General features: G+C 39.8%; 2 protein-coding genes across 4 annotated transcripts in view; one reads left to right on the forward strand and one right to left on the reverse strand.

Moving 5' to 3' along the window:
* TENT4B (terminal nucleotidyltransferase 4B) overlaps positions 1 to 21667 on the reverse strand; it is a gene marked incomplete at both ends in the record, with an annotated part of 57547 nt that overhangs the window by 13135 nt on the left and 22745 nt on the right. For all 3 annotated transcript variants that reach the window (XM_079724184.1, XM_079724185.1, XM_079724183.1), the window contains one exon: positions 911 to 1034. In XM_079724184.1, coding sequence (XP_079580310.1) covers positions 911 to 1034 — 124 coding nt within the window. The remainder of the gene's footprint in view (positions 1 to 910; positions 1035 to 21667) is intronic.
* On the forward strand, positions 17905 to 18387 carry LOC307066740 (large ribosomal subunit protein eL21-like; the record flags this gene model as incomplete). Its single annotated transcript, XM_079723985.1, has 1 exon — positions 17905 to 18387. The coding sequence occupies one exon, from the start codon at positions 17905 to 17907 to the stop codon at positions 18385 to 18387; it is 483 nt and encodes a 160-aa protein (XP_079580111.1).

A 21667-nucleotide genomic window follows, 5' to 3' on the forward strand; every position in this document is an offset into this window, starting at 1 on the left:
CGATAATAAAAAATGTCTCTGACATTGCCAGATGCCTCGTGGGGGAGAAACTTGTCTCCAGGTGAAAGCTGTCAATCTAGATCACACAGGAGAAACAACGTGGCATACAGTGGCTGCTCAACAAAATATTATTAGTGTCCTCCCCTCTTCCCTGTACCTACAGTATCTTATTTGAAGCTTCTTTGTTTTGCCAACTGGACCAGAAAAACTTCCCTGGCTTCACCTTTACCAGCCCATGACGGAGTCTAAAGAAAAGCTATATAACACAATGTACAATGTAATGGATTCTAATAAGTTACTTCTTCGAATGCACAAAATTGTACAACAGACCCTCAAAGGAGCCCTAAAAAGTGAGCGTCAACAATAAGAACCACAAATAAGCAGAGGAAATCTTGGGCAAAAGTCTTGTTCACTGGGTGGGAGCTATACTGGGAGACAAGGAGTGATTAGAAAAAGAGAAGAAAACAGCAGTTTCAGGAAAGTAGAACACACGCCCGCATTAGCCTATGAAGACGAATTTCAAATGACATAAGAAATTCCTACTTGACATCTTCATTCAGCTGTACACAGTTATGTAATGTTCATACGGACAGGCTGGAACAAAATAGTAACAGCGTTTTGATACATCACATCCAAATAACCCACTACTACAAGGAGGGTTTATTTGTCTTTCTTCTCTTTATAGTAATGATTCCTAAAAATAGTTTGCAGTTAGTAGCTGCTATTCAGTACTGCAAAGAAACAGCTTTAAGTAAGTCATCCAATTCAATGCAAATAATTAGGAAGCCCAAAATTCTAAAGGCTGAAGAAAATTCTTTGCTTTTAAAATTTCCTTAGATCACAACTCTACAGATGCACAGACACAGGGATGTTACCACCTAAGCACCCTCCGACCCAGACAGGTACTCACGTCAGCACTGGGCCAGAGCTCCTTAATCACACTCTCGATCCTGTTCACCACCTCCATTCGCATCTTCTCCTCCTCTGGTCTTGGAGACATGTATTCATAAAAATCACTTATTTCTTCATGCAGACTGAAAAAGAAAAGCAGAAAAGTTCATATGAGCAGGGCCAGACTAATGAGCAATCACTAGCTTAAATAATCTTACCTGATTAAGTCTACAGGATAACTCAGCTGATGATTTTACATGCATAGATTTCTCACCTTAATTTTATTTATTTTTTTATTTTTTTTATATATATGTGTCAGCATACAGTACTTGTCTTTCTCTTTCTGACTTACTTCACTCTGTATGACAGACTCTAGGTCCATCCACCTCATTACAAATAGCTCAATTTCGTTTCTTTTTATGGCTGAGTAATATTCCATTGTATATATGTGCCACATCTTCTTTATCCATTCATCTGTTGATGGACACTTGGGTTGCTTCCATGTCTGGCTATTGTAAATAGAGCTGCAGTGAACATTGTGGTACATGACTCTTTGTGAATTATGGTTTTCTCAGGGTATATGCCCAGTAGTCGGATTGCTGGGTCATATGGTAGTTCTATTTGTAGTTTTTTAAGGAACCTCCATACCGTTCTCCACAGTGGTTGTACCAATTCACATTCCCACCAGCAGTGCAAGAGTGTTCCCTTTTTTCCACACCCTCTCCAGCATTTATTGTTTCTAGATTTTTTGATGATGGCCATTCTGACTGGTCTCACCTTAATTTTAAAGTTACAATTCATGCTAAAATGGGAACGTACAAAATTTAATCAAAATGCCAAAATAAATAAAACAAGAAATTCCAAATTCCAAGAAGCCTTAATAGAAGTGTACTAGCAGCTCTCACAGCATGTATTATCTGCCTGTGCAGAATATTTGCTGGGCACTGGTGATTTTTAAATTTCTTAAATTTCAAGTATAAGGTCTGGCCTCTGCCTTTACACTTCTGATCCAGTAGATATGAACACAAGAAGATACAGAATCTAGGTGACAAAGACAAGCTTCCTGGCAGTGGGGATGACCCTCTAACCCCTCTGTAATCCATTCCTCACAGGAGCAAAACAGCGTGTCTTTCAGAATGTTTGCTTAGTGAATTAAGTGTCAAATGAATAGGTCAGCCAGCGAATATCAGCAAAGACCTGAAAAGAATGGCTGGCAGACAAGGCTCCATGAAGGAGCTAAGAAGACTTCCAGAGACCGAGAGGTACGAGGCACACTCAGGGAGCACCGAGCAAAGGGCACAGCCTGTGGCGGAGGGAGGAGTAAAGGGAGGAACAGCAGCTGAGAGGAAGGCAGCACCTGATGACAGCAGGCTTTGAACAAAAAGCTAAGAAGTTCAGACCTTCCCCGGTGGTAACGGAACTATTTAAATGCTTCTGAGAGGGACCAAGGAAAGACTGACTTAAAAAATGGAGCATTTTAAGAAGATTCATCTGGCAGTGGTGCAAACAATGGATTGGGAAAGAGACGAGACTGGAGGCGGAGGAATGGCTCATAAATTACTGCAACTGTAGAAGAACTAGCTGAAGGCCTGGATGATGGTGGAAGGAGAGAAATGGGCTCCAGAAGTGCCACACACACAGACACAATGGCTGGGTCGCAGGGCATGACCAGCAATGGAAAGACAGGAGTGAGGACACCTGCAAGGGCTGAGGCCTGAGCGGCTGGGGGCATCAATGAACAAGATGAAAGGAAAAACTAGGCTGGCTAAGGGGCTGGGTGTAGTCAATTACTACTGCAGAATAGAAGAAAACGAAAATAGCATTCCTTAACAAGCTGGCGCAACCGTGAAGAGCTACCTTTAGGAGGGAAAACTGAATATAAAATGGGAGGAAATCTGCTAAACTTGTGTTGGACGCAGACAAGGTGGGAGGCCAGGCTCCAGGTGGCTGGAGGTAAGCCGGAGTGAGGTTGTTCTCGTGGTGTCTCAGTCTAGCACAGCTGTGATGGACCGGGAAGCCAGGAGAAGGGCACTAGTTAAATAGCAATGGGTGCCAAGTGCCAGAGGGGAGCATGCTGGGGGGCAGTGGTAGGCAGTGCAGCCTCAAAGTAACAGAATCTGGAAGGAGGGGTGTGCCCGCAGTGGCAAGCCCATTCAGGTCCAGAGCGGGTACAGGATTCAGAGGAAGCTAGAAACACCAGGAGATCCAAAATGGTTATAAAGAAAGGAAAGAAAAATGTCTTAAGTCCCAACCTCCACTGGCTATAACATTTTAAATGTGGCTGAGTAAGCAATCAACAGTTTCTGCCTCTTCTGATGTTTTATTTTTAGACAGAGTCAAAAAAACTTGAGTTCCAGACTCAGGCTCTGCCTGAGGGCAGCTATGTTCTTTTTGAAATGCGACTGGCACTTTCTGGCCTCGGTATCCTCAGGCACAACCAAGGGGCTGGCAACAGGGAGCCTTTTCAGCCCCTTAGTTTCAAACCCTGGGCCATTTGGTAAGGAATGATTTATAGCAGTGTTCTGCCTGTTCACTGTGCAATACCACAGAAAACTGGATTTTAAAACTCCAGGGAGATCTGCAGGTGGAATCAAGTCTTCCTTGGTATGCTTCTAGGTACCCTAGGATCTTCTGATTTTTTTTTTAAGCTTCCCAGGTTTTAATATATTCTCTAAGGTTATCCCCTTTGGCTTCTTAAAGACAACAGCTAAAATGACTAGTCATTACAGAGTTTACAGCTTGCTTTACTCTTCTGCACTTTTGGCAGGGATGAGGGCCACAAATTATCAACAAAATAAATGGACTTCTTGTCTAACTGGATCATTTGCTATGTATCAGAGTTTATTTGTGGTTCAAAAGCACATCACTGTAGAATACTTCCATTTTAACCAATGGAAAAAAACCTCCTAAATTTGACTGTTATCTATTCTACAAAGGCCCACTTACACATTTTCTAATTCAAATACAGGCAAAAAATATTTAGGCTGTCTTCCAGTTAATCTTCAAGTCATATGAAACTAAGTAAGAATTCATCCTCTGAACACTACTGAGTGCCTATGTTCAGGGCATTACAAGGAAAAAGGCTAGTCACACATGATCCTTGCACTGGGTAGTTTCCATCTAATGATGAAAAGAAATACTCATTTGAAGTAGTTTTGTGATGTGTAATATATATATTCCGCACTGTTCCACCACAGGCAGGTTGCAGATGAACAGGAGTGCTTTCCAATGATGATAGCTTCGGGAAATGGAAAGGGCTTGCCTTGCAAGGTAGTAAGGTCCCCGTCACTACAAGTATAAATAAAAAAACTAGATAACCATGAAGCAAACAAAGGTCTTATAAGAGATTCCTGAACTTGGTAAAAAGTGGAGAAGATTCTAAAATTCCTGTCTATCACTAGGCTTTTAGGTTTCTAATTAGCACATTAATTTGGAGACAAGATATTACAGTGTTACGTGACAAATCCTTAAATGAAGACTACCCTAAACTTTAAAAATCCATGGAACCATCTTCCCATTTAGGAAAATATGGTTCTACAGCTTATCTGTAGATTTGCATTTGCCATATTGAAAGGGGGAAAGAGGAATAAAGGAAAAAGGGAGGGCTATTAAAACAAAAACGTACTGGAACAGTAAGAACAAGAGAACCCATCTCAAGCCTGCCAGGGTCATCTCCTTACCCACACCAAACACAAACATCATTACCTATATCTCGTCTATATTTAACTAGCTACTTGTAAAATGCTTAAAGAACTAAGTGAGAAATGTTGGTATATTTAGGAAATAAATTTCCAGTAAAGATTTAAAAATAATTCTGAGGGGCTCTATCCCTGTGGACTGCATAATTTTACTGGCATGGTGCCATGTCTATCTAGGGGCTTCAAAAATCCTGAAGGAACTGAATCCCATTTTTGGAGTAACTACTACATTCCTGGCACACTTCTGAGTGACATGATGACCTAATAAAGGCTGGAAACTAGAGAAACTTTGCAAGTCTGCTTTCACATATTAATGCAACTTTATGCCTCTGAAATCAACGACTCAGAGAAAACTTTAGTTTCTCCCACATCTGGGTCAAAACTCAATATGATTAATTAGTAAATATTGCTGTATGCTACATACGCAGCCTTACGGTTTCTCGTCTTAAATTATAAAATACAACTCTCCTGTGATCAAAACTCCTGAGTGATCAAAATACAGTGACCTCTGTCAGGATATCAATGTTTTCTTTTTATAAGATAAAGTGAGCAAGAAAGCACACCCACTCCCTGTTTTTAAAGGAAAAGTACATAATATAAAAGCAATATGATAAAGTAGGTGCTACTATACAACTGGAGAGGATACCACCCCCCCAAAAAACAGAATCAAAATTAATTTGCTGGGGTAAAATTTACGTTAATCTCAAAATTAATGATAATACAAAAATTTAAAGTGACAAGGAAGAAATATCAACAAAAAATAGCTTCTGTATTTTAAAAAGTACAACCCCACAGATAATTTAGGTCAAAACAGAGACATGAAAAAAAAAATTGCTTCTGCTCTGAGAAAAGTTCCACCAGGGAGAAATGTTAGCCTTTCAAAATGGCCCTCAAAGGCTCAGTTTCTCTGGCTATCAAAGGGAAGAACTGCTTCACACCCTTTCAGCTGGGTTGCCCAGGGTGGCAGTGTGAGTCTCTTAGGAGCTTCTGTACCCTCAAAACCAGAGGCAACATGGCAGTCTCCCTGATGCCTCCAGGCCAAGGCAGGCAGATCCCCCACTGCTGGCCCCTCTGCTCAACACTGCCCCCTGCAGTTCAGCCAAAATCTGTTCAGGGGCTAACCCTGCTTCCTGAGGGACACCTGCCCAGCTTGCAATGTGCCTGAGAACACTGCCACATCAAGGTCAAGCTTTCCAGTTTCCATAACTGAAGTCCTCATTAATTATAACTTCAGACTTACATGAAGGCATGGACAAAGTTCTATTCAATTACTGTCAATTACTTCCCCCCCCCCAAAATTTTAAGATTAATAATAACCAATTTTGACAAGGACATATGGAAAAGGCACTCACATGCTGTGTGTAAAAATATAAATTACTACAACCTCTCCAGAGGTGGTTGTATTAATTAGTGATAAATAATGTTTATATAAATCATTTTTTAAATCCCATTATTTCATTAAAATCAGGACCTGGAAGAGTATCTTATCTGCAGTCCCATGTTTACTGCAGCATTATTCACAATAGCCAAGATAATGGAAACAACCCAAATGTACATTGACAGATGAACAGATAAAGAAAACATGGTCTATACCTATAATGACATATTATTCAGCCTTAAAAAAGGAAATCTTGCCATTTGCAACAAAGACAAACCTGAAGGACATTATGCTAAGTAAAATAAGCCAATCAGAGAAAGACACATACTGTATGATTCCACTTATATGCAATATTTAAAACAAACTCATAGAAGCAGAGAACAGAATGGTGGATGCCAGGGGCTGGCATGGGGGTGTGGGTGGGGAGTTGTTCAATGGGTATAAAATTTCAGTTAAACAAGATGAATAAGTTCTACAGATATGCTGTACAACACAGTGTCTATAGTTAACAGTACTGTGTTATGCACTTAAAAATCTGTTAAGAGGGTAGATTTCATGTTGTATTCTTACCACAAAACAAGTGAGGGGACACAAGGAAACTTTTGCAGGTGCTGGATGTATCTATTACCTTGATTGTAGTAATGGTTTCATGGGGGGTATGCATATGTCCAAGCTCATCAAGTTGGATATCTGCATGAAATACGTGCAGTTTTTTGTAAAGCTGTTTAAAAACAAATCCCCTTCAGAAATATTTCCATGAGGGAACAAGGATATTCACCACAGCATGATTTAGGATACTAAATAATTGAGAAACTGCCTCGATGTCCATCAATGGGATCCAGTTAAATAATCACAGGAGTACTCATTGATCTTCCCTTGAACTATAGCCAATAACCCATTAAAAAGAATGATGAAGAGCTATACGAGCTGAGAGAGAAAGATCTAAGATTTGTTATGTTTAAAAGAAAGGATCCCTTTCATGTACATTAAAAGACACACACAGGGACTTCCCCGGTGGTCCGGTGGGTAAGACTCCATGCTCCCAATGCAGGGGAACCAGGTTCGATCCCTGGTCAGGGAACGAGATCCCTCATGCCGCAACTAAGATCCCGCATGCTGCAACGAAGATCTCGCGCGCTGCAGCTAAGACCCGGCACAGCCAAATAAATAAATAAAATAAATTTAAAAAAATAAAATAAAAACACACACACAAAGAGAGAGAGTCACAATATGTTTCTATTTGCATTACAAGTTTTCTGGAAGGAGAACTGTTAACAGTGATGGCTGTAGGGACAGGACATGGCAGGAGAGGTAGGGACACTTTAGTTTTTTATTTCATACCACTCTGTATAATCTTATAATTTTTTAAAAACCACTAATGTTTATTTGTTTGTCTGCTTTTCTAACAGGAATCATCATTATCTGTTTGGAGAGATTACAGGTCACTTGTCATCTTCTTTATATTTTCCATGTGAAAAATACATGTGTGTGTGTATTTCCGCAAAGCTTCGCCCCACAGAACACGGTCTATATACCATACTGTTTATGGGGATTAAACCTGGTGAGTGAATTTGGGGGTGGGAAGAGACTCACTTTTTCTAAAGTATACACTGATATATATAGTCTATCATTTAAAATGCATACATGTTCATTACCATTGTATAGTTTCATAACAAGATCTTTATAACAAGGAAAAATATCATTAAAGAAAATAAACACTTAAAGGAAAAAGACTCAACTTACTCTAATAATCGAGCTTTGCAGACCAAAAGGCTACACATCAGGCAGCTGGAAGACTTGAGCAGAGAGGGACCCCAAACCGGGGCACGCAGCAACTGACACATGACACAGTTGGGAAGTTACTGCATGCATGATGCAGTGAGTATAGTAGTAAGTTTCTGCTGCTGTCTGACTCACCCCTTCTAGGGACTTAAATGTGTGTGTATATGCAAGACAAATTTCTGGAAGAATACATAAAAACTGCTCGCAGTGGTTTCCTCTTGGCGGGGAGGGGGTGGGACTGAGGTCTGAGGTATAGGGATTTATATAGCCTTTTGTACTGTTTGATTTTTTTCAAATGCAAGTAGGCACCAAGAGAAGTGAATAACAGCAAGCCCTGGGGCAATCCCTAGAGCAGTCTGAGTGACACCTTCAGGAGGCTCTAGAATTTGATTTTTACAAAGAAACTGTCACACACACACACACACACACACACACACACACACACACGTCCTATATTTCCAGCTGCCGGCTAGACTTCTCTACCTATATGTCACCTCAAACTCATTCAAAATGAAATTCCTTGTCTTTTTCCAAAACCTAGCCTTCCTGCTTGCATTTTCTCCCCTGAGTTATTGTTTCCCCAAAATGGAAACCAAACTGGTCTCCCTGCCCCTAGCTTTCCCCTTCTCTGGGCCATCTTCCACGTGATCACCCTTCCTCAAGCTATCTGTGTCATTTCCTGATGCCTCTTCCCCCCAGTACAGCCACAAAGAACTGTGCTAGAACATGCCAGGCCTCTTCAAGAGCCCCGCCCTTGTACAGGCAGGCCCTGTGCCTGGAATACCTTTTTACTCAGCCTTTGAGAGCTCAACTAGCACCTCCTCAGTCAAGTTCCCAGAAGCAGTGTTACTTTAGCTCCTCCTCAGTGCTCCTGACCCTCTAGTCTTAGTCCTACCTCCTGCCCAGCAGTCAATCCAAGCGAGTTCACAGCAAATGCCCTGTTCACAGGCCTCCCTGCTCCGACTCGACTCTCCGATTCAGCTCTGTGTCCCCAGACCCAGGACGCAGTACAGAAAAGCACTTCTTGAGGAAGGGACCCTGAGCTGACATATGTACATCTACCCACTCTCATGTCCACATGTCATAAAACTTCATGTCAGGCATAGAAGATACGAGTTTGATTTTAGGCGCTAAAAATAGGAGTTCACACAAACAGGAAACACACTTACATACTAGAACACTAGAGAGAGAGTGTGAAAGGGATTTCCTGTCAGGAGACAGCGCAGGGCTTTAGTTCATGTCTCTTAGCCATTTGCCCCCAGACCTATCTGAAGAGGTGAGACGTTCTTCCCTCAAAAAAGCATTAGGAAAAAGTCGTCTTCAAGTAGAAACAAATGCCAAAGGCATTTATAACCAGAGGAACATGAAGCTTCTTTCTTCACAACTCTATCTCACCATAATTCACTTCCAATATTTTAAAACCAAATTGGCAGTCTTACACTTCAAATAGGGACAACTCAGTTGAGAATTTAACAGTGAGAAGACATGGTATTCGAGGGTCATGTTATCCACAAAAAACAAAACTAACGTAATAAAAGCCAACTTTGACAGATTTTTGGCAGTAAAATTATATTTAAACACATACATCAGGATCTGAGATTAAGAATACCAGCTTTTATTTTGGTTGTAATCAAGAGAAAAAACAATAATATATAAAATCACTAAAGACAAGCAATTTTTAAAAACCCTGAAGTTATAATAAAAATAACTGAACCTGGGACTTCCCTGGCAGTCCACTGGTTAAGACTCCCCTGCTTCCAGTGCAGGGGGCGCAGGTTGATCCCTGGTCGGGGAACTAAGATCCTACGTGCCACGCGCGTGGCATGGGAAGGAAAGAAAGGGAGGAAGGGAGGGAAGGAGGGAGAGGGAGGGAGGGAGAGAGAGAGAGAAAGAAAGAAAGAAAGAAAGAAAGAAAGAAAGAAAGAAAGAAAGAAAGGTGTCTCAAACTGGCCCTGTAGATACTTCTTCCAAGTCCATACGTTCTCTATGAGAATTTTTAAATTGTGTGTTTTCACTTCAATATTACTCTAATAACATTAGCATGAGCTTGTTCTGGATCATCTAGATGCTTCTCTGGAAACAGAGAGCTGCCCAAGGATTCCTCAGCCCACATGTGCTGTTGTGTTTACCATAAAGCTAAGGCCAAAGAATAGGATTTTAATTGGTCTGTACTAACAGTCAAGAACAGGGTAAGACCTGATACATGTATCACACATATATGCCAAGTAAAGGTCAAATGGCACCCCTGAACATTTCTACAGCTTTCAGAATAGAGAAAAATGATGAGAGAACTGAGTTGTCACATGGCAAGGTACTAAAGGCATTTCCAGTGCATTCCCAACACCACAGCTGGCAATATCATATTTACATTGAGAGTAGCAATATGATTTGCGTAAAACATCATCTGTCCCATAAATTCATTTTAATTTTATTGATTCTGTCATTTTATCTGTATTTACCTGGTTGTTTTGTTTTTGTAACCTTTTTTAAACATAAGAAATTTATCCTTGTGTGCATTCTTACATTATAATAAAAATAACTCAAGCTAGGGTGCCAAGAGCAATCGATGGAGAAAGGACAGTCTTTTCAGAAAATGGTGCTGGGGGGCTTCCCTGGTGGCACAGTGGTTGAGAGTCCGCCTGCCGATGCAGGGGACAAGGGTTCGTGCCCCGGTCCAGGAAGATCCCACATGCCATGGAGCGGCTAGGCCCGTGAGCCATGGCTGCTGAGCCTGCGTGTCCGGAGCCTGTGCTCCGCAACGGGCCACAACAGTGAGAGGCCCACGTACCTCAAAAAAAAAAAAAAAACAGAGACAGTGAAAAGACAACCAACAGAATGGGAGAAAATATTTTCAAATCATATATCCAATAAGGGATTAATATCCAAAATATACAAAGAACTCCTAAAATTCAACAACAAAATCAAATCCCGATTCAAAAATGGACAAAGGCCTTGAATGGACATTTCTCCAAAGAAGATCTATGGATGACCAATAAGCACATGAAAAGATATTCAACATCAATAGTCATTAGAGAAATGCAAATCAGTACCATCAGATTACTTCAACCCATTAGGATGGCTATTATCAAATAAACAGAAATTAACAAGTGTTGGTGAGATGTGGAAAAATCGGAACCCTCCTGCATTGCTGGTGGGAATATAAAATGATTAGCTCACGTGGAAAACTGTGGCAGTTCCTTAAAAAGTAGAATTACCATATGATGCAGCAATTCCACTCCTAGGTATAAACCCAGAAGAATTGAAAGCAGAAACTCAAGATACTTATACACCAATGTTCATAGCATTATTCACAATAGCCAAAAGGTGGAAACAAACCAAATGTCCATCAACAGATGAATGGATAAACAAAATGTGGAATATGAGTTGGCATTAAAAACGAAGGATATTTTGATATATGTCATAACATGCATGTTAAGAACATTATGCTAAGTGAAACAATAAGCCAGACACAAAAGGACAAACATTGTATGATTCCATTTATATGAAGTACCTAGAATAGGCAAATTCAGAGGGAAAGCAGAACAGAGGTTAGTTACCAGGGGCTGGAGGGGAGCGGGGAATGGGGAGTGACCGTTTAATGGGTAGATAGTTTCTGCTTGGAATGACGAAAAATTCTGGAAACTGATAGTGGTGACGGTTGGACAGTGATGTGAATGTACTTAATGCCACTGAACTGTATACTTAACAATGGTAAATTTTATGTTATGTATATTTTATCACAATAAGAAAAACTTAAGCTAACACTGGATATCTGCCAAAAATATTTTTTGAAGATCTTAATTTGAGAAACACTGCTACAGAGTTAGAATTAAAAATTAAACCATTTATGTAATGTTTAAAAATATAGACACCAATGGTATATATTGCTATGGATGTAAACATAGAAGCGTAAAAACATCAGCATTGCAAGAGTGGTTAGCTCTGGGAAAGGAGGGAGGTAAATGGGAGGAATGCCAAACAGTGTTCAAGTGTATCTGAAAAGTTATATTCCTTACGTAAAGGAAAAAAAGAAAAAAAAAAAAAATGGAACAAAAGAAGGGAGGGAGGGAGGGAAAAAAAGGGGAAAAGTCAAATTTGTTAAATCCAGATGGTGGGTACTCAGGGGTTCATTGCTATTCTGTATCCTCTCCACATGTTTGAAATAGTTAATAATAAAAATTTGAAATGACTAAGAATCAAAAGTTTACATAATAAGGAATTAAAACTTCCTTTAGCCATTCTACACAATGAATGAGCAGACAGCCCAGACACAGGCCATGTTCCCAATTTACCATCAAGAGCACCTTCTACTTCCCATCTTCCCCTCCCCCCAGAGATCTAAGCTGCCATCAACAAGCAGTCAAGAGTTGTCAATCAGCATTCACTAGCCAGACTTTTCTATCTCTCACTCTGAGACCATAATTGGTCCTACAATTTTTGCTTGCCTCCAAAATTGCAAGTTAAAAAAACACTAATTCCCATTAGAATTAATGTAAAAACTGCAGCATTTCTACGTACAATTAAATTCATACCAGGCTAGTAATACAGTTACGATTGGTTCATAATTACTTACTGCAGGTAACTGAAAATTGTCAATAAAAGGCAAAAATTCCCAAATAAGCCAGAACCTGGAAGCAACTGCAACTTGGAGCTTTGCTACTTTGCCAGTTATATCAAAACTGTACAAATAAGATCAGGGTAGAAATAACCCTAGAGCCATTCATAGTCATTCTTTCTCTCTCTCTCCCTCTCCCTCTCTCTCTCTCTCTCTCTCTCTCTCACACACACACACACACACACACCACAATTAGATCTTTCTTTTTTCTTTTAGCCAAAACACTATTTCCACTTAAGTATGGGAGATGTAAAAGTACACCAGGCTCAAAATGACACTAAGAACCAAAAGAAGGAACACTCCTAGGTATCTATCCAAGGAAAATGAAAACGTATACCCACGCAAAAGCTGTTTGTAACAGCATTATTCACAATAGCCAAAAAGTGGAAATAATCCAAGTGTCCATCAATTGATGAATGGATAAACAAAATGTGGACACACTGAAATGTTATTCAGCCACATACAGGAATGATACATACTACAACATGGATGAACCTTAAAAACATGCTAAGTGAAAGAAGGCACACACAAAAGGACACCTATGCTATATAATTCCATTTATATGAAATGTCCAAAATAAGCAAATCCGTAGAGATAGAAAGTAACTGCTCGTGGATATGAGCTTTGTTTTGGCGGTGATGAAAATATTCTAAAACTTATTCTGATGATAGCTGCACAACTCTGTGAATATACTAAAAAACACCTGAACTGTACATATCTCAGTGAGGTTATTATTAGGGAAAAAAGAAAAAGAAAGGACAAGCTGCCACTACAGACCCCAAAAGATTCTGCCTTAACTTGTATGTTACCACAAAGCAAAATAAGAGGAATAGGAGAGTCTATAAGTCAACAGAAAGAAGACTTGTATATCCAGGTAGTAAATGACTTAACATAAACCCAAAACAAAACAACTTGACATTTTACTTAGCACATGGACCAAGGTAACAGGCAAATTGTTACACTTTTTGAAATACTGAAAGATCCAAAAAGGACCTAGGGATCCCAGGGTCAACACGTATCTAAGGCATTCAGAACTTTTAACGCAACATCAATCTAATCCGAGAGTCCCAATAGCTTCTCCACATGTCATTAGAGAGTCCATGAATCTGCGCCTGCCCACCTCAGCTCCCTCCTGGGCACTGCTGGTTTCACAGGATAATCCTCAAGCATCCACAGAAAGTCAAAAACAAAAAAAACAGGGCTTCCCTGGTGGCGCAGTGGTTGAGAGTCCGCCTGCCGATGCAGGGGATACGGGTTCGTGCCCCGGTCTGGGAAGATCCCACATGCCGCAGAGAGGCTGGGCCCGTGAGCCATGGCCGCTGGGCCTGTGCGTCCGGAGCCTGTGCTCCGCAATGGGGGAGGCCACAACAGTGAGAGGCCTGCGTACAGCAAAAAAAAAGAAAACAAACAAACAAAAACAAAAACTCTTTTCACCATTAACTTCCCTAACAATGAGCATATATTTATATGTCCTTAAGTTTACCATTACTTAGGAAGTCTTGTCTCATTTTACGGAAAGTTATATAAATCTGAATAACTCTTTGACATTCTCCATTGGAAGACACAACCACCCGTTTCTGGAACTGCTGAATCCCTCATGTAATTACCCCTTTCCTGGGCATATGATCTTCTGGTCAAGGACAAACTGCCAATGTTCTAATTCAGTGGTGCCAAGTTCACTATTACCTCACTTTCAGATAAGAAAGTGATACGTGTGAGAAAAATCAGAACATTAACACACTAGAAACTTCAAAGTAGAATAATAATACAGCCAACACATTTACACATACCTCAACAAACAAACACACACACCAACAAACCCATGGGGCAAAAATCTCACAACCACTATTCCATGACAAAAATAAGTAAACGGATAAAGCCCAAATCTCCTTGCGGGTAGCGGGGTGCGGGGTAGGAGCCTGGGAGCCTTCAGAAAAGTGGTAACAGTTTCCCTCATTCACCGTTAACCTTCACAGTCTTTCTAACACACAATGAGACCAGCAATTTTACTTTGAGGAACACAGATGGAGAAACTGGCTCAAAAGTAAACAACACTTATAAGTATGTTTCTCATGCTTTATTCACAACAGAAAATGAAAAGCAACTTAGATGTCCAACAACAAGGGCGTGCTTTAGTAAACCCTGGTATATAGTCATGTAGGAAAATATGTTCTACCCTCTCCAAAAAACACTGCATCGTAGACTATGTAAATACATGGAAAAGACCATGCAAAATGTAAACTAGGAGAAGCAATAAGATCTTTCAAGTAGAAGAAAATTGTATTTTTTTAAATGGATCTTTTACAATGACACTTAAATAAGAGTTTATGGAGACTACTATTAGTTGATAATTTTTAATGAAGAGCTTCTTTGAAATGGCGTATTTGTTGTTATTTTACAGTCAAGTTGATCAAATATACAATACAAATTATTGAATATACAACGTAAAGTTTCTAACACTATTATGAAAGGCAAGCACCAAAGAAAACGCAGAACTCATCAAATCCTCTTGATATTTCTTGCTGTTTTGACACAATTATTCTGGCTACCATTATCTGTTAATCATCTTCACATCACTAACCTAATTCAGCGTTTTTTATAAACTATTTCCAAGTCAGCAGCCAGCACAATGGCACTGGGCATGAAGACATTCAGGGTCTGCAGAGCAAACCCAAAACACTCCTCAAATTTTTGACAATTATAAACAAAAAAATTGCTCTGCTACTCTTGTGTCTTCACTGAAATATTTGCAAATTCAATGAAGTCCAGAAAATTCTCCTGAGTTCCCCTCGACACTTCTGCAACATGACCTGGCTGGAGGACAATTTAGCATTTTGCCCCAGCAATCACAGCACATGTGCACACAGAGGCATCCACAAGAATGTTCACTGCAGCACTGGAATAGGAAACAGTGGAAACAACATTTGTGTTCACCAGTAGGAAAATGGCTTTAAAAGTTACGGTACAACTATACAGTTGAATTCTACACAGCACGTGAACTGACACAAAAAAATTTCCAAGATACATTATTTGGAAAAAAACAAAATTTACAAAATAAAGTCCACCCAGTAGGAAAAGTTCTGGGAGGATCCACAGGACATTGGAAACAATCATTACCTCTGAAGAAGAGGCTGGGGCTAAGAACAAGAATGGTGGTCAAAGGAGACTCCTGACTTCTCTGTAACGTTTTGAGTTTTTACAAGGACAATAAATTCATGCCTTATTTCCATAATTATAATTTAAGAAAAATCTCTGGGTCATAAATTGCATGTGATTTATCTAATATTCCATTAAGGGAATTCAAATCTATATGAACACAGGTGGTTTGAGTCTAACTGATAAAGGGCATTGAAGGTGCCCTGTCTTCACGTTTAAATACAAAAACACACTTCCCTCTGTACCTCTCCAACAATGTAAACATGTTTCCTTCCTTAAAAACAACCCCAGGGGCTTCCCTGGTGGCACAGTGGTTGAGAGTCCGCCTGCCAATGCAGGGGACGCAGGTTTGTGCCCCGGTCCGGGAGGATCCCACATGCTGTGGAGCGGCTGGGCCCGTGAGCCATGGCCGCTGAGCCTGCGCGTCCGGAGCCTGTGCTCCTCAACGGGAGAGGCCACAACAGTGAGAGGCCCGCGTACCGCAAAAAAAAAAAAAAGAAAAGAAAAACAACCCCAGACACCCTCCTCGCCAAAAAAAAAAAGGAAAAAAGCACTTTTAGTACAAGACCAAATTTTTTAAAAATCTTACACATAATCTCAAACTCCTTAATAAGCATTTTTACTTTTCATCCAAAAAACGATAGTGTTACAAAGCCTTAGCCAAACTTCACCTCATTAAGATGATGTCTGTTGCCCACATAACTATTTTGAAGTTGTTTCATTCACCTGGTCTGGTATTAATCAATACAGAAAAGTTACTGGGAAGGCAAAGCTATTCCATTTTGAGCATAATTTCAGAGGACTTCCAGCATCTCATCTCCCACCTCAACAAGGAATCCCTCTTATAGCAAGGGGGTCCAAGGGATTCTGACAATTAGCCGGATTTGAGAACCCACGCTCTAAAAGTGGGTTTTAAGCAGTACTTCTTAATCCGTGCTGCATATGATTATTATTTTTTAAATATGATGTGAAAGCCACCACCCACTGCAGACCTATTAAATCAGAATCTCTGAGGAGTGGGTTCCAGTCATCAATTCTCTTTTTTAACTTCCTCAGATTGAGAACCCTGTGTTGAAGTAACTGGTTTCGGCGTTGCCCTTATCAAGCTCATTAAGCAGAACACCATTATCTGCATGGGCCATAGGAAACACAGTGGCAGCCAGCAGAGGAGGTGAAATACCAACGCCCAGTTTTATTTGAAATCACAGAGCTAGGCTAACAGGACCAGATTCTCTATAACTAAGATCCATTATAAACTAGGGCTAGTAAGAAGCCCTGATTTCAACTAAAGATAAAGTCACTCCACTAACTTGAAACTTGGTAAAGTCATTTAACCTCTCTGAGATTCAAATTATCAATTTTTTAAAGGACTGGAATAAATGACCTCCGAAGACCCTCTGATCTCAAAGCCCATGATGATTCTACCATGTGGCCACAACTCAATCAACTCCGTAAGCAGAGTGTCCTTAAATAAATGCGTGAATATCTTCTGCGAGTATCAGATTCATCATACATATAATTTTGTGCTAATCTACAGAAAAATTCTATTCATCGTCACACCATAAGAAATCCTAACTGAACATAATTAGATTCTATCAGATCAATCACAAGTGAAAATTAAACTAGTCACATAAGTCTCAAAATACATACAGGGACTTCCCTGGTGGCGCAGTGGATAAGACTCCACGCTCCCAATGCAGGGGGCCCAGGTTCAATCCCTGGTTGGGGAACTAGATCCCACATGCATGCTGCAACTAAGAGTTTGCATGCCACAACTAAGGAGCCCTGGAGCTGCAACTAAGGAGCCTGCGAGCCACAGCTAAGACCCAACGCAACCAAATAAATATTTCTTTAAAAATTAAACAAATAAATAAATAAATAAAGCTATCAAAATAAACAATCTAATCCTACACCTAAAGCAACTAGAGAACGAAGAACAAAAAAAACCCAAAGTCAGTAGAAGGAAAGATCAGAGCAGAAATATATGAAATAGAAATGAAGAAAACAATAGCAAAGATCAATAAAACTAAAAGCTGGTTCTTTGAGAAGATAAACAAAATTGATAAACCCTTAGCCAGACTCATCAAGAAAAAAAGGGAGAGGATGCAAATAAGTAAAATTAGAAATGAAAAAGGAGAAATCACAACTGACACTGCAGAATTACAAAGGATTATAAGAGACTACTACAAACAACTATATGCCAATAAAATGGACAACCACGAAGAAATGGATAAATTCTTGGAAAGGTACAAATTTCCAAGACTGAACCAGAAAGAATTAGAAAATATAAACAGACCTATCACAAACAATGAAATTGAAACTGTAATTAAAAATCTTCCAACCGCGTTTCGGCTGGAACCACCATCTTCCAGTAATTCTCCAAAATGACCAACACAAAGGGAAAGAGGAGGGACACCCGCTACATGTTCTCTAGGCCTTTTAGAAAACATGGAGTTGTTCCTTTGGCCACATACATGCGAATCTACAAGAAAGGTGATACTGTGGATATCAAGGGAATGGGCACTGTTCAAAAAGGAATGCCCCAGAAATGTTACCATGGCAAAACTGGGAGAGTCTACAATGTCACCCAGCATGCTGTTGCCATCACTGTAAACAAACAAGTTAAGGGCAAGATTCTTGCCAAGAGAATTAATGTGCGTATCGAGCATATTAAGCACTCTAAGAGCCGAGACAGCTTCCTGAAACGGGTGAAGGAAAATGATCAGAAAAAGAAGGAAGACAAAGAGAAAGGTACTTGGGTTCAACTGAAGCGCCAGCCTGCTCCACTCAGAGAAGCACACTTTGTGAGAACCAATGGAAAGGATCCTGAACTGTTGGAGCCCATTCCCTATGAATTCATGGCATGATGGGGGTAAAGAAAATAGAAGACCTGGACTGTATAAATGTTTATCTTAATTGAGTCGAAGTGTGTGACCCCCCCAAACAAATATTTAAAGCACATTTTAATTGTGTCCAAATTCAATGGGTGACATCTTTTTACTTTTCAAATTTAGTGTTTTTTCTTCCTGAAAGATGTGAGGTAGTTTGTTGTGCAGTATACTCCACTGGTTAATAAACTGCTAGATATTATTTATAAAAGATTTGTACTAGTTTGAAAATAGTCTCTAAATTCCTATGAACAAAGGATTTAAAATAAATGAATGAGGGCTTCCCTGGTGGCGCAGTGGTTGAGAGTCCGCCTGCCGATGCAGGGGACACAGGTTCGTGCCCTGGTCTGGGAAGATCCCACGTGCTGTGGAGCGACTGGGCCCGTGAGCCATGGCCGCTGAGCCTGCGCGTCCGGAGCCTGTGCTCTACAGCGGGAGAGGCCACAACAGTGAGAGGCCCGCGTACCACAAAAAATAAATAAATAAATAAATAAATGAAAGGTTAAAAAAAAAAAATCTTCCATCAAACAAAAGTCCAGGACCAGATGGCTTCACAGGTGAATTTTATCAAACATTTAGGGAAGAGCTAACACCGCTCCTTCTCAAACTCTTCCAAAAGATTGCAGAGGCGGGGGAACACTCCCAAATTCATTCTACGAAAACACCATCACCCTGATACCAAAACCAGAAAAAGATATCACAAAAAAATAAAACTACAGGCCAATATCACTGATGAACATCGATGCAAAAATCCTCAGCAAAATACTAGCAAACAGAATCCAACAGCACATTAAAGGATCATATACCATGATCAAGTGGGATTTATCCCAGGGATGCAAAGATTCTTCAATATACACAAATCAATCAATGTGATACACCGTATTAACAAATTAAGGAATAAAAACCATATGATCATCTCAATAGACACAGAAAGAGCTTTTGACAAAATTCAACACCCATTTATGATTAAAAACTCTCCAGAAAATGGGCATAGAGGGAACCTACCTCAACGTAATAAAGGCCATATACGACAAACCCACAGCAAACATCATTCTCAATGGTGAAAAACTGAAAGCATTTCCTCTAAGATCAGGAACAAAACAAGGATGTCCACTCTCACCACTATTATTCAACATAGTTTTGGAAGTCCTAGCCACGGCAATCAGAGAAGAAAAAGAAATAAAAGGAATACAAATTGGAAAAGAAGAAGTAAAACTGTCACTGTTTGCAGATGACATGATACTATACATAGAGAATCCTAAAGATGCTACCAGAAAACTACTAGAGCTAATCAATGAATTTGGTAAAGTTGCAAGATACAAAATTAATGCACAGAAATCTCTGGCATTCCTATATACTAACAACACAAAATCAGAAAGAGAAATTAAGGAAACAATCCCATTTACCATCGCAACAAAAAGAATAAAATACCTAGGAATAAACCTATCTAAGGAGGTGAAAGACTTGTACTCAGAAAACTAAAACACTGATGAAAGAAATCAAAGGTGACATAAACAGATGGAGAAATATACCATGTTCTTGGATTGGAAGAACCAACATTGTGAAAATGACTCTACTACCCAAAGAAATTTACAGATTCAATGCAATCCCTATCAAACTACCAATCACATTCTTCACAGAATTAGAACAAAAAATTTTACAATTCATATGGAAACACAAAAGACTCCGAATACCCAAAGCAATCTTGGGAAAGAAAAACAGAGCTGGAGGAATCAGGCTCCCTGACTTCAAACTATACTACAAAGCTATAGTAATCAAGACAGTATGGTACTGGCACAAAAACAGAAATATAGATCAATGGAATAGGATAGAAAGCCCAGAAATAAACCCACACACATAGGGTCACCTAATTTATGACAAAGGAGGCAAGAACATACAATGGAGAAAAGACAGCCTCTTCAATATGTGGTGCTGGGAAAACTGGACAGCTACTTGTAAAAGAATGAAATTAGAACACTACCTAACACCATACACAAAAATAAACTCCAAATGGATTAAAGACCTAAATGTAAGACCAGACACTATAAAACTCTTAGAGGAAAACATAGGAAAAACAATCTTTGACATAAATCACAGCAAGATTTTTTTTGACCCACCTCCTAGAGTAATGAAAATAAAAACAAACAAATGGGACCTAATTAAACTTAAAAGCTTTTGCACGGCAAAGGAAACCATAAACAAGACAAAAAGACAACCCTCAGAGTGGGAGAAAATATTTGCAAAGGAAACAAAGAATTAATCTCCAAAATATACAAACAGCTCATGGAGCTCAATATCTGTCATACAGAGTGAAGTCAGAAACAGAAAAACAAATACCATATGTTAATGCATATATATGGAATCTAAAGAAAAAAAAATGGTACTGGGCTTCCCTGGTGGCGCAGTGGTTGAGAGTCCGCCTGCCAATGCAGGGGACATGGGTTCGTGCCCCGGTCCGGGAAGATCCCACGTGCCGTGGCGCAGCTAGGCCCGTGAGCCATGGCCACTGAGCCTGCACGTCCGGAGCCTGTGCTCCGCAACGGGAGAGGCCACAACAGTGAGAGGCTTGCATACCGCAAAACAAAAAATGGTACTGATGAACCCAGTAGCAGGGCAGGAATAAAGACACAGACATAGAGAATGGACTTGAGCACACAGGGCGGGGTGCGGGGGGAAGCTGGGGTGAAGTGAGAGTAGCATCGACATATATATACACTACCGAATGTAAAATAGTTAGCTAGTGGGAAGCAGCCGCATAGCACAGGGAGATCAGCTCGGTGCTTTGCAACAACCTAGAGGGGTGGGATAGGGAAGGTGGGGAGGAGGCTCAAGAGGGAGGGGATATGGAGACATATGCATGCATATGGCTGATTCATCTTGTTGTACAACAGAAACTGAAACAGTATTGTGAAGCAATTATACTCCAATAAAGATCTATTTAAAAAAATAATTAAAAGATATAAATAAATAAAACTATAAAATAAATACATTTGGAATAAAGAAATTTTTAAAATAATTCAACCTTTTCTTTGTCAATGTTCTGATTTAAAGAATTTTTTTCCCATTTTTTAAAAACTGTGGTAAAATATACGTAAAATTTATCATTTTAACCATTTTTAAGTGTGCAGTTCTATGGCATGAAGACATACACATCTACTCAGCCATAAAAAGAAACGAAATTGATTTATTTGTAGTGAGGTGGATGGACCGAGAGACTGTGATACAGAGTGAAGTAAGTCAGAAAGAGAAAAACAAATAC

Source organism: Hyperoodon ampullatus (genome assembly GCF_949752795.1).
Source record: "Hyperoodon ampullatus genome assembly, chromosome: 18".
Taxonomy (NCBI): Eukaryota; Metazoa; Chordata; class Mammalia; order Artiodactyla; family Ziphiidae; genus Hyperoodon; species Hyperoodon ampullatus.